Source organism: Oncorhynchus mykiss, chromosome 12 (assembly GCF_057628025.1).
Source record: "Oncorhynchus mykiss isolate SJ-2025 chromosome 12, ASM5762802v1, whole genome shotgun sequence".
NCBI lineage: Eukaryota > Metazoa > Chordata > Actinopteri > Salmoniformes > Salmonidae > Oncorhynchus > Oncorhynchus mykiss.
This window is the reverse complement of record NC_143033.1, coordinates 23,078,331-23,091,011: the sequence shown is the minus strand read 5'-3', so window position 1 is coordinate 23,091,011 and position 12,681 is coordinate 23,078,331. Positions and strand designations below refer to the sequence as shown.

The window sequence follows — 12,681 nt, the reverse complement described above, 5'->3', positions numbered from 1 at the left end:
AACCTTATCTATCTATGGGTAAAAGCAGAAGACAAATTGCTGTCTCATATTGGTCAATAAAGTACAGTGGGGCAAATAAGTATTTAGTTAGCCACCAATTGTGCAAGTTCTCCCACTTAAAAAGATGAGAGGCCTATAATTTTCATCATAGGTACACTTCAACTATGACAGACAAAATGAGAAAAAATCACATTGTAGGATTTTTAATGAATTTATTTGCAAATGATGGTGGAAAATAAGTATTTGGTCAATAACAAAAGTTTATCTCAATACTTTGTTATATACCCTTTGATGGCAATGACAGAGGTCAAACGTTTTCTGTAAGTCTTCACAAGGTTTTCACACACTGTTGCTGGTATTTTGGCCCATTCCTTCATGCAGATCTCCTCTAGAGCAGTGATGTTTTGAGGCTGTTGCTGGGCAACACGGACTTTCAACTCCCTCCAAAGATTTTCTACGGGGTTGAGATCTGGAGACTGGCTAGGCCACTCCAGGACCTTGAAATGCTTCTTATGAAGCCACTCCTTCATTGCCCGGGCAGTGTGTTTGTGATCATTGTCATGCTGAAAGACCCAGCCACGTTTCATCTTCAATGCCCTTGCTGATGGTAGGCTTTGTTACTTTGGTCCCAGCTCTCTGCAGGTCATTCACTAGGTCCCCCCGTGTGGTTCTGGGATTTTTGCTCACCGTTCTTGTGATCATTTTGACTCTACGGGGTTGAGATCTTGCATGGAGCCCCAGATCGAGGGAGATTATCAGTGATCTTGTATGTCTTCTATTTTCTAATAATTGCTCCCACAGTTGATTTATTTAAACTAAGCTGCTTACCTATTGCAGATTCAGTCTTCCCAGCCTGGTGCAGGTCTACAATTTTGTTTCTGGTGTCCAGCTCTTTGGTCTTGGCCATAGTGGAGTTTGGAGTGTGACTGTTTGAGGTTGTGGACAGGTGTCTTTTATACTGATAACAAGTTCAAACAGGTGCCATTAATACAGATAGCAAGTGGAGGACAGAGGAGCTTCTTAAAGAAGAAGTTACAGGTCTGTGAGAGCCAGAAATATTGCTTGTTTGTAGGTGACCAAATACTTATTTTCCACCATAATTTGCAAATAAATTCATAAAAAAATCCTACAATGTGATTTTCTGGATTTTTTTTCAAATTTTGTCTGTCATAGTTGAAGTGTACCTGTGATGAAAAGTACAGGCCTCTCTCATCTTTTTAAGTGGGAGAACTTGCACAATTGGTGGCTGACTAAATACTTTTTTGCCCCACTGTATCCTTCTAAACATTCTGCTTCTATCTGCTCCTCCAGGCCAGTGAACAAATCTACTATGCTGGTGACAGTGAGTAGATTATTCTTGTTTTTTTGCACTTGGAATAAATCATTTGGGTAGAACTCTGGCTCTCTTTATGTCATAAGCAGACACAAAACAGTACACATTAAAACCCATTGAACCCAATTTATGGTATCAGAGGTAATAGAATGAATTATCCAATTATTATCTTCACCTTCTCAGAGACAGATAGACAGTACAGTCTGTGTTCTGAGGAGATTTTGTTCTGCTCTATTGTCTTGTAAGTAATTTGTCCTGGTCCATCAGGTTTCCGTACGGCCAGTGTCATCATTGCCTTGACAGATGGCGAACTGAGGGAGAATCAGTTTGATCTGGCAGAGAGAGAGGTGAGATAAATATTGGTTTTAGACCTACAGTAATGGATGATCTATTGGCAATGTCTACGGTATCTCTACACTCACAGAGTGAGGAGAGTTCAAAAAGCTAACCACATTCCACAGGATATTCCAGTCCTGGAAGAGCGGGTTCTCAGTACTCTGCTGCCTGTCATAATCTGCAATTATCATTATTAGAAACTCTGTTTCTGATAATACACTATATATACACAAAAGTATGTGGACACCCCTTCAAATTAGTGGATTCGGCTATTTCAGTCACACTCATAACTGACAGGTGTATTAAATGGAGCACACAGCCATGCAATCTCCATAGACAAAAATTGGCAGTAGAATGGCCTTACTGAAGAGCTCAGTGACTTTCAACATGGCACTGTCAAAGGATTCCACCTTTCCAACAAGTCAGTTCGTAAAATGTCTGCCCTGCTAGAGCTTCCCCAGTCAACTGTAAGTGCTGTTATTGTGAAGTGGACATGTCTAAGATCAACAACAGCTCAGCTGCGAAGTGGTAGGCCGCACAAGCTCACAGAACGGGACCGCCGAGTGCTGAAGCGCATAGCAAGTAAAAAATTGTTTGTTCTTGGTTGCAACAGTCACTACAGAGTTCCAAACTGCCTCTGGAAGCAACGTTTTTGCAAAACCTGTTCGTCGGGAGCTTCATGAAATGGGTTTCCATGGCCGAGCAGCCACACACAAGCCTAAGATCACCATGCGCAATGCCAAGCATCGGCTGGAGTGGTGTAAAGCTTGCCGCCATTGGACTCTGGAGCAGTGGAAATGCTTTCTCTGGGGTGATGAATAACGCTTCCCCATCCGGCAGTCCGACGGACGAATCTGGGTTTGACGGATACCAGGAAAATGCTACCTGTCCAATGCATACAGTAGTGCCAACTGTAAAGTTTGATGGAGGAGGAATAATGGTCTGGGGCCGTTTTCATAGTTTGGGATAGGCCCCTTAGGTCCAGTGAAGGGAATTCTTAACGCAACAGCATGCAATTACATTCTAGACAATTCTGTGCTGTCCAACTTTGTGGCAACAGTTTGGGGAAGGCCCTTTCCTGTTTCAGCATAACAATGCCCCTGTGCACAAAGAGAGGTCCATACAGAAATGGTTTGTCGAAATCGGTGTGGAAGAACTTGACTGGTCTGCACAGAACCCTGACCTCAACCCCATCAAACACCTTTAAGATGAATTGAATTTAAGCCTAATCGCCCAACACCAGTGCCCGACCTCACTAATACTCTTGTGGCTGAATGGAAGCAAGTCCCCGCAGTAATGTTCCAAGATGTAGTGGAAAGCCTTCCCATAAGAGTGGAGGCTGTTACAGCAGCAAAGGAGGGATTAACTCCATATTAATGCCCATGATTTTGGAATGAAATGTTATACGAGCAGGTGTCTAGTGAAATGTAAAGAACCTAAACTCAAGCCTTTCAATAACTGGATGTCCATATATTGGCTGATGCTAATTTTGTGCAGAACTTCCTAGACTTGAGAAGTTTACTTAAACTCACCAAGACCCAATAAGTCATCATGGGCTGTGGAAGATCACCCAAAGCACTGTAACTACATGAGGACACAGAGGTTTTTCGAATTTCAACAAACAAAAACCTTTCTTTTTCTTTTTAGGAACTCAGTTGGGGTCTCAATTTACTGTTGAGAGTTAGAGTAGTAGAATACACAAGGTGCAATTTCGAAACATAGTTGTCACTCACTAGCTAGGTTTCGATTCAATTGGCATAAAAACAATCTGAGCATTTGTCACCAGAGGTATTTCCATCAAATTGATTTGTTGCAGATAAAACCATGCGCATGATGACATAATGCGCATAAAATATATATTTTGCCATTCAATTCCCATTCCCAAAGTAAAATGTGTTTCCATTGCATTTTTCAACTCTACTGATGTTTTTTTCACGAAAAAATGTAGTGTTATATAGTGAGTGTGCACACTCTGGTATTGGCACATGCACTCTAGCTTTCACGATGAGTCGTAGTGGAAAGACCACACAACATGTCATCGCATGACTCCAAGTTTATTTCGATATGATGGCTATTATATCAACATTTGCGCATAAAAGGCGTTTCCACCAACATTTTTCGCATAATACATTTGACCGGCACAGAAAGATCCCACCTTGTCTAGCGTATTTTCTTTTGTCGACATTTGAAAAGTTTACAGAAAAATGTAGTGTTTCCATCAGGCCTGTAATGACAGTTTTTTATCCGACATGTACTTTACACACATAAAAAGGTTGGATGGAAACCATGTTACTGACAGTCACTCACTTAGCCCATGTCAGTAAATCAAATACATTGGTAAATTTGTCTAGCCAGCTATCTGGCCAGCTATCAAATCTAATTTGTTTACTTTTTGTTAATAAAATATTTTTTCTGCTAACAGATCCCTCTGTACTTATTACATTATAGTTTTTAATCCTGGTGCTGAGATAATGTGTAGCGGCTAATTGTATAGCTAATAGGCTATGTGTTTGTAGATCGACTAAGGTGAATGAACCTACCGCAGCCAGGTGATAATGGCTGGAGTCATTGTATAGTTTTTAAACTGTATATACATTCAGTAAATGAGCTCCAGCTTTCTTAAAATTCACCCTGTCCGTGGACCTCACCAAAACTCAGACTCTGGTTATGGCCATGAAAGCACACGATTTAACCAAAGCAATCGATCAAGTGGACTGCTACAAAAATGCCTGCACCATTATAGACAGCAAACTCTGCTTTGGAGAAAACTTGGATATCTTTGTCTCCATGTGTCAGTCATGACTCAAGACTAAATACCTGCACAAACTGAGATGGCTGGAGAAAACCCCCAAATCTGTTGTACATGCCTTTATGGAGACATCTTTATACACTGTGTTGTATTGGTTTTCTATATATTTAACACCAACATGAAGTTCTCTCTACTTTGGTCAATATAGAGTTATGAAATAACTTTCATGTCTATTTGTGTGACCCTTTTGAAAACTAGGCCAGCCGGTCGCGTCAACTGGGCGCCTCAGTCTACTGCGTGGGAGTAAAAGACTTCAATGAAACCCAGGTGAGCCACGTTCACATGTTTCTGTTGTGAGCAGGGGATTATTATTGTTATTACACTGTTATTGAATTAGAATTCTCCTCACTCCCTAGCTTTGGACAATAGCCGACAGTAAGGACCATGTCTTCCCTGTGAATGATGGCTTTGAGGCACTGCAAGGAGTCATTGATTCAGTAAGGGCAATGTTGTTGTGGTTGGTAGAATGATGCAAACACCTGTTCACTATTGTAAGGTATGTTTTCAACACTGTTGAAAGTATACCATGGTATAAGATTTAAATACTTTCAACAGCTCTAACTCTTTTTGTGTTTGTCTTTTAAGTTATTTTTTTTTTGTCATATCCAATTACGATCTTGTCTCATCGCTGCAACTCCCCAACGAGCTCGGGAGAGGCGAAGGTCGAGTCATGCGCCCTCCGAAACATGACCCACCAAACCGCGCTTCTTAACACCCACCCGCATAACCCTGAAGCCACTGTTCAACTGACAACTGAGGTCAGCCTGCAGGCACCCGGCCCGCAACAAGGAGTCACTAGAGCGCGATGAGCCAAGTAAAGGCCCCAAGTCAAACTCTCCACTAACCCGGACGACGCTGGGCCAATTGTGCGCCGCCCTATGGGACTCCCGGTCACGGCCAGTTGTGACACAGCCTGGGATCGAACCAGGGTCTGTAGTGACACCTCAAGCACTGCGATGCAGTGCTTTAGACCGCTGCACCACTCAGGAGGCCTCAACAGCTCTAACTCTAACAGATTTACGTTTCCAGTAGTGCTGCTTCCCGCCTTCACCATTAACCATCGCCTTCTCCTTCTCATCCTCTCCCTCTCCCTGTTTCTCTCTCTCTTGCGATTCTCCCTTCACTCAGATCCTGAAGAGATCATGCATCGAGATCTTGGCAGCAGAGCCCTCTAGTATCTGTGCAGGAGGTGAGTGGTGTAATAGCTCCTCTGTTGGAGTTCCAGAATAACCCATTTTAAACATAGACAAACCCTGTATAAAATATGTTGAATTTGTACCTTGGAAACAACATCAGATCTTCAACGTAATATTCTTGATGAGAAAAAAACTATAGGCTGGGCAGCCCCTCCTACTGGAGAGTTGATCAACTGTGCATTTGGAAAGCATTCCGACCTCTTGACTTATTCCACTTTGTTACGTTACAGCCTTATTCTAAAATTGATTAAAAAAATACACTACCGTTCAAAAGTTTGGGGTCACTTAGAAATGTCCTTGTTTTATTGAAAGAAAAGCATTTTTTGTCCATTAAAATAACATCAAATTGATCAGAAATACAGTGTAGACATTGTTAATGTTGTAGATTACTTTGTAGTTGGAAATGGCACATTTTTTATGGAATATCTACATAGGCGTACAGAGGCCCATTATCAGCAACCATCACTCCTGTGTACCAATGGCACATTGTGTTAGCTAATCTAAGTTTGTCATTTCAAAAGGCTAATTGAACCCGATCAAACATCTCTGGAGAGACCTGAAAATATCTGTGCAGCGACACTCGCCATCTAACCTGACAGAGCTTGAGAGGCTCTGCCGAAAAGAATGAGAGGATCTGCAGAGAAGAATGGGAGAAACTCCCCAAATACAGGTGTGCCAAGCTTGTAGCTTCATACCCAATAAGACTTTGGCGCTGGAGAAGATGGCTGATAACCAACAGTGCTATTTTGTTAGTTTTTTCATATTGTTTGTCACTTATTTTGTACATAATGCTGCTGCTGCTACAGTCTCTTCTGGAAATCAGAACAGTGATTACTCACCTTGAACTGGACGAAGAATTAATCTTTAATTAATGAGTCGGGCGAGAGGGATTTACCCCAGACACCCGAATAGGCCCTCATCCCTGTCATTCACAAAATAAACAGATTGAAAGGATATCGTGGAAGGAGATCGGGTGCCTTGTGAGGAACCGCCGACGAGTGGCTAATCTGCTGTTGCCATCCCTACTATTGGCCAACGTACAATCGCTGGATAATAAATTGGACAAACTAAAAGCACGTATATCCTACCAACGGGACATTAAAAACCGTAATGTCTTCTGTTTCACCGAGTCGTGGCTGAACGACGACATGAATAACAAACAGCTGGCGGGTTATACACTGTATCGCAGGATAGAACAGCAGCCTCTGGTAAGACAAGGGGAGACAGTCTATGTATATTTGTAAACAACAGCTGGTACACGATATATAAGGAAGTCTTAAGGTTTTGCTCACCTGAGGTAGAGTATTTCATGATATGCTGTAGACCACACTTTCTACATAGAGAGTTTTCATCTGTATTTTTCATAGCTGTCTATATACCACCACAGACTGATACTGACACTAAGACCGCGCTCAATGAGCTGTATACCGACATCAGCAAACAGGAAAACGCTCATCCAGAGGCGGCGCTCCTAGTGCCTTGGGACTTTAATGCAGGGAAACTTAAATCCGTTTTACCAAATTTCTACCAGCATGTTAAATGTGCAACAAGAGGGAAAAAGACTCTAGACCACCTTTACTCCACACACAGAGACGCATATAAAGCTCTCCCTCACCCTCCATTTGGCAAATCTAACCAGAAATCTATCCTCCTGACTCCTGCTTACAAGCAAAAATGAAAGCAGGAACCACCAGTGACTCTGTCAATAAAAAAGTGGTCAGATGAAGCAGAGGCTAAGCTGCAGGACTGTTTTGCTAGCACAGACTGGAATATGTTCCGGGATTCTTCCGATGGCATTGAAGAGTACACCACATCAGTCACTGGCTTCATCAATAAGTGCACCGATGACTTCGTCCCCACAGTAACTGTACGTACATACCCCAACCAGAAGCCATGGATTACAGGCAACGTCTGCACTGAGCTAAAGGGTAGAGCAGCTGCTTTCAAGGAGTGGGACTCTAACCCAGAAGCTAATAAGAAATCTTGCTATTCCCTGCGACGAACCATCAAACAAGCAAAGCATCAATACAGGGCTAAGATTGAATCGTACTACGCCGGCTCCGACGCACGTCAGATGTGGCAGGGCTTGCAAATTATTACAGACTACAAAGGGAAGCACAGCCGAGAGCTGCCCAGTGACACAAGCATACCAGACAAGCTAAATTACTTCTATGCTCGCTTCGAGGCTAGTAACACTGAAGCATGCATGAGAGCATCAACTGCTCCGGACGACTGTGTGATCACGCTCTCCGCAGCCAATGTGAGTAAGACCTTTAAACAGGTCAACATTCACAAGGCCGCAGGGCCATACGGATTGCCAGGACGTGTACTCCGAGCATGCGCTGACCAACTGGCAATTGTCTTCACAGATATTTTCAACCTGTCCCTGTCTGAGACTGTAATCCCAACATGTTTCAAGTATACCGCCCCAACAGATCCACAGATGATGCAATCACGATTGCACTCCACACTGCCCTTTCACACCTGGACAAAAGGAACACCTATGTGAGAATGCTATTAATTGACTACAGCTCAGTGTTCAACACCATAGTGCCCTCAAAGCTCATCACTAAGCTAAGGACCCTGGGACTAAACACCTCCCTCTGCAACTGGATCCTGGACTTCCTGACGGGCCGCCCCCAGATGGTAAGGGTAGGTAACAACACATCTGCCACATCCTCAAAAGGCTCTACAGCTGCACCATCGAGAGCATCCTGACTGGTTGCATCACTTCCTGGTATGGCAACTGTTCAGCCTCCGACCGCAAGGCACTATAGAGGGTAGTGCGTACGGCCCAGTACATCACTGGAGCCAAGCTTCCTGCAATCCTTCCTGCAATCCTTCCTCTATACCAGGCAGTGTCAGAGGAAGGCCCTAAAAATTGTCAAAGACTCCAGCCACCCTAGTCATAGACTGTTCTCCCTGCTACCACACGGCAAGCGGTAAACGGAGCACCAAGTCTAGGTCCAAGAGGCTTCTAAACAGCTTCTATTCACAAGCCATAAGACTCCTGAACATCTAATCAAATGGCTACCCAGACTATTTGCATTGACCCCCCCCCCCCCCCCCCTGCACCACCTCTTCACTCTTTTACGCTGCTGCTACTCTCTGTTATTATCTCTGCATAAGTCACTTAAATAACTCTACCTACAGTACATGTATATAATACCTCAATTACCTCGACTAACCGGTGCCTCCGCACAATGACTCTGTACCGGTATCCATTGTATGTAGCCTCGCTATTGTTGTTTTACTGCTGCTCTTCATTATTTGTTAGTTTTATTTTTAACATTTTTTTTTCTTAAAACTGCATTGTTGGTGAATTATGGGCTCGTAAGTAAGCACTTCACTGTAAGGTCTACCTGTTGTATTCCGCGCATGTGACAAATAACATTTGACTTGAGCCTGTAATCGCTGCCAAAGGTGCTTCAACAAAGTACTGAGTAAAGGGTCTGAATACTTATGTAAATGTGATATTTCAGTTTTTATTTTTACTAATTTGAAGAAAGAAAAAAAATACTGTTTTTGCTTTGTCATTATGGGGTATTGTGTTCAGATTGATGAGGAAAACAAACTATTTCCTCCATTTTAGAATAAGGCTGTAACGTAACAAAATGTGGGAAAGAGTCAAGTGGTCTGAATACCTTCCAAATGCGCTGTATCTATAGCTATCCCTTCAGTCTCCCATCCAGGGCTTTAACCAAACCCAGCCTTGCTTCGCGTTGATATTTGACTATAACCATGTGTTATCATGAGAATGATTGTTGAGAAGTCTGCACTTAATAGATTCACTGTTGCTATCTATGTCATTCCAAAGGGTAGGTTCAACAGAGAAAATGATATGTAACCATATTTAGGCCTACAGTATATAGCATTTGGGAAGTCATCAACAGCTATTGTTTACATTCTAAAAATAGACATATACATCTAGGGTTTCAAGCTCATAAAAGTTTAAAAAATAAAATAAGCAGATTAAGCCAGTGGCTCAGATTGAACTATCCAAGTAATAGATACATCTCCTTTAAATTTTTATATTTGGTTGCATTGTCAACCAAACACAATTCGATATTACTTTTGTAAGAGTAAATAGCTTAATGTTAAGGCTATCGTACAAACTAATGTAACAGTATTTATTCAAACTTAAAATGTGTAACACATCCATGCACATTGAGGTTCCTGTAAAATGTCTTCTTATGTAATCACAGAACTCGTGCATGTTCAGGGTCGCAGTTCTGTGGAAATCTTCACAATTGCTACAGTTATCTGAACATAATCTCATATGGCATTGATCACTTGCACCATGTAGTTTAATGCAATTTCAATTGCAATCCAGGTCATTTGGTTGTGCTATTAGATGACGCACATTGATAACACATTAAGTTGTTGTATAAATAAACAAAATATCTGACATTGAATTCCCATTTAAATGTTGTTGTGCTTTTAAATGGTTGAAAGCGCATTGATAACACATTTAGGTGACAACTAAACCAGAAATCAGATATGGATTTTCCATTGGAATTGAATTGTGCTTTTAGATGGTTGAAGGCATAGTGATAACACGTTGGGAATAAAAATTTAAAAAAAATTGTGTGGATGAAAATAGTTTGGAATCTCATTGATCAATGCCTCTACCAAATATTACCCAATTATTCACGTTGAAATGACATGGTGTGCCCAGTGGGATGTATCATTATGGATAATTGGGAAGCTTTTGGCCTCAGGAAATAAGGATTTGAAAATATCATTAACAACTGTAATACCACTTTACTTATGATTATCAAGGTGAACACATGGCATTGATGATTGTTCTCTCCCTTTCATCCCTCCTTAGAGTCCTTCCAGGTGGTAGTGAAAGGAAATGGTTTCTCACATGCCCGCGAGGTGGGGAAGGTCCTTTGTAGCTTCCGCATCAACGACACTCTCACTTTGAGTAAGTGGAAGTTACGGTATCTACAATTTACCGACCATTAACCTTAATGAATCCCATCAGTAACACCCCTGATTTGATCTGGATTTCTAATTTCTAATGAGGCTTGGAAAGAGATATGTTTCAGCAATGTCACAGTGAGTTGGCTGTTATCAACTGTGATTATGAAACAGGCAAATACAAAAGAGAAGGATTTCAAACATCCTGAACGAAAGAACCTAAAGGAATGAGCCTGAAAGAAAGCTCATTGGATCAAACAGGCACCAGTTGGGTTCTCAAGACAATTTCTGCCTGTCTTCTGTTCCTTACCTAACCATTGAATTGAGCCAATGTAGAACAGTAGTATGGTGCCCTACACATGACAGAACATTGGACCAAGAAAGGACTACAAATATTTTGATGCAAGAGATTACCCTCGCTCAAAAGTTGCAAACCACTGTCTGGTTGCAAATTCCACACCAATGGAGTCGGCAGCAGTGCACAGATCTGAGTTGGAGATTTAATTAGGTTTCTTTGTTCCGTTCACTCATCCAAAACTGATCTAGCACATCTGCTGTAGCCTCAGTGTCTCTGATAAGCTAGGTAGAAGGCTCTCTGAAGCTTTAAGGGCAAGGGTTTATTTCATCTAGAATCTCCAAAAGTTCTATGGATAAGGGACTTGCAATAATATCCTTTGACAAGCAATATTCAGTAGAGTAGTCCAATTCTTTACACTGAAGAAACATTTCTACATTCTTTCCTGAGGCATTATGCGAAATGGGGCTACGTTTGATTTAGCCACAAGCAAGAGGGGGTTATAGCATGCCCACTGTTATTACAAATCCTAATGAGTTCTGGTCTGTCTTTCCTCACTCCCCTACGCACGCACGCACACACGTCCTCACTTTAATTCATCTGGTTGAATACTTAAGGCTTCTCAGATGTACAGAAGGAATGTGGATCTTATGTGCCATATGCACACACTGGACGTTCTCTCGGCCAGGGTAAATAAACCACACTCACTATGAACGATTTCAGTTGCTTCATTTTCCACAAGTAAAGGGCCACAAAGACAACAAAAAAGAAAGGAATTTTCACAACTTGTCTCAAAGTATTTCAATTTCAACTATAGTCTTTGAAGCGCTCTTTGATCTCCAACTCTTTGAAACTATGATACTTTAACTAAGATAAATAGTTAAATTAATAGCAGTTTGGTAATGAATTAGCTACTTAACTGTATTTTGTTGATTTTATTTTAGATTTCATTTCCATGCACCTCTAGCTGGATAAGTAGCTACTGCATGGGATTTATAATGAGGCACATTATCCACAGTATGAGGTATTCATATACACACATAATACAATGCATTCTCTTCTATAATCTCATAGTGAAAAGACCATTGGTCGTGAGAGACACCTACCTGCTGTGTCCAGCTCCAGTATTGGAGGAGGAGGGGACGTAAGTGACTGTTTAACTCTCACATCCTCACTGCTTTAGTTGATGCATGCCAAACCCTACTCATGAAACGCTAAGATAAACATACAGTATGGCAAAAAAGTATTTAGTCATCCACCAATTGTGCAAGTTCTCCCACTTAAAAAGATGAGAGAGGCCTGTAATTGTCATCATAGGTACACTTCAACAATGACAGACAAAATGAGAAAAATAATTCCAAAAAAATCACATTGTAGGATTTTTAATGAATTTATTTGCAAATTATGGTGGAAAATAAGTATTTGGTCAATAACAAAAATGTATCTCAATACTTTGTTATATACCCTTTGTTGGCAATGACAGAGGTCAAACGTTTTCTGTAAGTCTTTAAATTTAAAGGCAATGCTGCCAAATACTAATTGAGTGTATGTAAACTTCTGACCCACTGGGAATGTGATGAAAGAAATATAAGGTGAAATAAATAATTCTCTCTAATATTATTCTGACATTTCACATTCTTAAAATAAAGTGGCGATCCTAACTGACCTAAGACAGGGATTTTTTTCTATGATTAAATGACAGGAATTGTGAAAAACTGAGTTTAAATGTATTTGGCAAAGGTGTATGTAAACTTCTGACTTTAACTGTATTTTCTCAGAAAAGCAG

The 12,681-nt window shown here is 41.3% G+C and overlaps 2 protein-coding genes across 4 annotated transcripts in view; one reads left to right on the top strand and one right to left on the bottom strand.

The window, feature by feature from the left end:
* The window catches only part of LOC110537214 (AP2-associated protein kinase 1), a 112,078-nt gene that overhangs the window by 7,933 nt on the left and 91,464 nt on the right, over positions 1-12,681 (bottom strand). The window lies entirely within an intron of this gene.
* LOC110537215 (anthrax toxin receptor 1) overlaps positions 1-12,681 on the top strand; it is a 39,437-nt gene that overhangs the window by 9,456 nt on the left and 17,300 nt on the right. Inside the window, exons 5-11 of the mRNA XM_036937219.2 lie at positions 1,312-1,342; positions 1,601-1,680; positions 4,677-4,745; positions 4,835-4,915; positions 5,607-5,667; positions 10,506-10,604; positions 11,970-12,039. Coding sequence (XP_036793114.1) covers positions 1,312-1,342; positions 1,601-1,680; positions 4,677-4,745; positions 4,835-4,915; positions 5,607-5,667; positions 10,506-10,604; positions 11,970-12,039 — 491 coding nt within the window. The remainder of the gene's footprint in view (positions 1-1,311; positions 1,343-1,600; positions 1,681-4,676; positions 4,746-4,834; positions 4,916-5,606; positions 5,668-10,505; positions 10,605-11,969; positions 12,040-12,681) is intronic.